General features: G+C 59.2%; 2 protein-coding genes across 2 annotated transcripts; both read right to left on the bottom strand.

Moving 5' to 3' along the window:
* Positions 1-5: 5 nt before the first annotated feature.
* Positions 6-266, bottom strand: SPRG_18399 (hypothetical protein; the record flags this gene model as incomplete). The annotated part of the gene is made up of 1 exon (XM_012357836.1): positions 6-266. A coding segment is annotated over one exon (261 nt), but the record flags the coding sequence as incomplete, so codon positions are not given.
* Positions 267-473: 207 nt separating this feature from the next.
* SPRG_18402 (hypothetical protein) lies at positions 474-1,415 on the bottom strand (the record flags this gene model as incomplete). Its single annotated transcript, XM_012357837.1, has 1 exon — positions 474-1,415. Exon 1 carries the CDS (start codon positions 1,359-1,361, stop codon positions 474-476), a length of 888 nt encoding a protein of 295 aa, XP_012213227.1. The 5' UTR covers positions 1,362-1,415.
* Positions 1,416-2,324: the final 909 nt, after the last annotated feature.

Consider the following 2,324-nt stretch of genomic DNA (forward strand, 5'->3'; position numbering starts at 1 on the left):
GGCACCGACGGCAAGTAGAGATGGCAGAGGAAGATGGCAAACAAACTGGCCGGCAGCGCGTCGGGCGAGATGTCCCAGCGCACCGTGTTGGTCCGCTGCAGCGTGATGCTGTAGAGGTTGATCATGCGCGCCATGGTCGGCGCCGAGACCGCGTGTGGCAGGTCGCACTGCTCCACCTCCAAGTCAAAGAGGTCGGGTAGCATCGGCTCGAGGTACGTCTCGAGGTCGGTCGATAGCGGCGTCGTCATGCAGTTGACGCGCAGCATCACACACGTGCATCGCTGAGCGAGCCACGGATACGTCTGCAGGAGGCAGCCCGGTGGGCAGTCGCGGGCTTGGGTGGCCCCCGCTACGATCGCGAGCAGGACAACGCCAGTGGTGACCGAGGCAACTGCGTAGGCGTGTCGCCAGCGCCGTTGTTGCGGGACCACCTTGTCAAGCGAGAGCTTTTGTCGACCGGTAGACCTACGCATTTACGTTGCAAAGAGTCGTGTGCCGTTAAGTTTATAGTACGTGAGACGAACGTCGACCGCGTTGGTCATGCTCCGCAGGGAGAGGTAGCAGGTGAGGAACGGCACGACTTTCGTGACAAAGTCCAATGGGCTGCTAACGACGATGAAGCGGCCGAGCAAGATCGTCGCGTTGAGCCACGCGTGGTCGTCGAGGATGCCCGCGTCTTGTGCGAAATAGTAGGTGGCGATCGCGCGAAAGTTCAAAATTAATGGAATTCCGGACGAGAGCAGAAAATTGAGAATTCCAGCGAGAAACGCAGCGCCCCATCGGCGCCGAAAGGGATTGGAACTCGCGAGCAGCAAGGGCACCGCAATGCAGTTGCCCACGAGCACGAGTGCGTACGCCAGCGACGCGGTCGCGTCCGTGAGCAGACAGCTCATGCGGTAGGCTTGATAGAGCTGCGCGGGAATCTGCACGATCTGCTTCAGCATGAGCTTGGCCTCGCAATGCGGCCCTAGAAGGCCAAAGGTCCCAAAGCGGCCAAAGTGCTTGATATAGAAGCGCCGCATGCGGGCGACGCAGCCACTGCCTGGAATCGAAGCCGCGTCGCCATGAAATGTCTCGGGCGAGACGGACGCGCCGCAGCGTCCGCAGCACGCGCTAAGGATGCCGTAGAGGTACAGGCTGGCGAGGAAAATCGAGACGCCGGCGTTCAAGAGAGGCGCCCAGACTCCGATCACGCGGGCTTGGTCGGCGGGGGCGAGCAAGTAGACAGCTGCAAAGCACAGCAGAAAAAACATGGAACTCAGTAGCAGCAGCACCGCGATGCAGCGGATGACGTGGCGCTCGCAGCGGCCAAAGAGGTATGACGCGACCTCGGGGCCGACGCGGAGCAACGGCGTCGCCATGGACGATACGAATAGGGTGAAACCAAAGATGTCCGATTTAGTTTTAAAACAGTCCTACGTTGTGTGAGCGCAAGTAGAAGCAACCACTGACAGGTTGGGATTAGAGATATGCTATATGTGCGAGACACGGGCGAGTCGGTGCTTTCCGAGGGATGAGCTATTACGACGCGGCAGTAGGCGTCCAGGCTCGACGCGAAGACTTATGACCATTATTCGAGTTGCGTGGCTCCGAGGCTCAGCAGAGTGACGTGGCATCTGCTCTGGGATGTTGTGGGCTCTTGGCGCCACGGGGCGACTCGAGTGAAGACATCTACAACGACCGACGGCTTAGCTAGGTTGGACGCGACAAGGGCTTCAGTACACATGCAGGCAAGGAACGAAATCAGATCTGGTTTCTCTTGTGCGCAAGTCCCCAAATCTCGCAACTGCTGGCCTCGTCGCATGTCGTAGCGACTACCTGCTATAAATGTCTAGACGACCAAGCGTACAGATCGCATTGGCGTCCATAGCATGAACAACTTGTGCATTTGACTTCGAAAACGTCAGCAATACTACGCGACGCCGCCGTGGACTCTTGGACTTGCCGTTGGTCGCCTGCGACGGGCCACCCGCCATCTGGTCTCCAGTCGATGTGTTCGCAAGAACCGTTCGACTAAACCGTTTTCGACTAAATGGGTTTTTCCCATGCCGGGTCTCGCAGCGTGCGCGTGCGGACCGCGAGCAGACGAGTACGGTGTTCATGCACCATGGTAGGTACCTCGGCCGCCAGCGTCGGCGGGACGAGGCGGGTCGGAGCGACAGGACACCGGTGCGACTGAAATCGTTACAGGCGCCGGTTTCAAGTGCGCGCACCTGAGCATCAACGATGGGTCTCTGCCATCTCGAAGGAGTGTCACCGCTGAAATCCTTCTCGTCTTCGATGGTGCATGCTCGCAGTCGAGCATTGTAGTTCGAGGCATGTCG

Source organism: Saprolegnia parasitica (genome assembly GCF_000151545.1).
Source record: "Saprolegnia parasitica CBS 223.65 unplaced genomic scaffold supercont2.1171, whole genome shotgun sequence".
Lineage (NCBI taxonomy): Eukaryota > Oomycota > Saprolegniomycetes > Saprolegniales > Saprolegniaceae > Saprolegnia > Saprolegnia parasitica.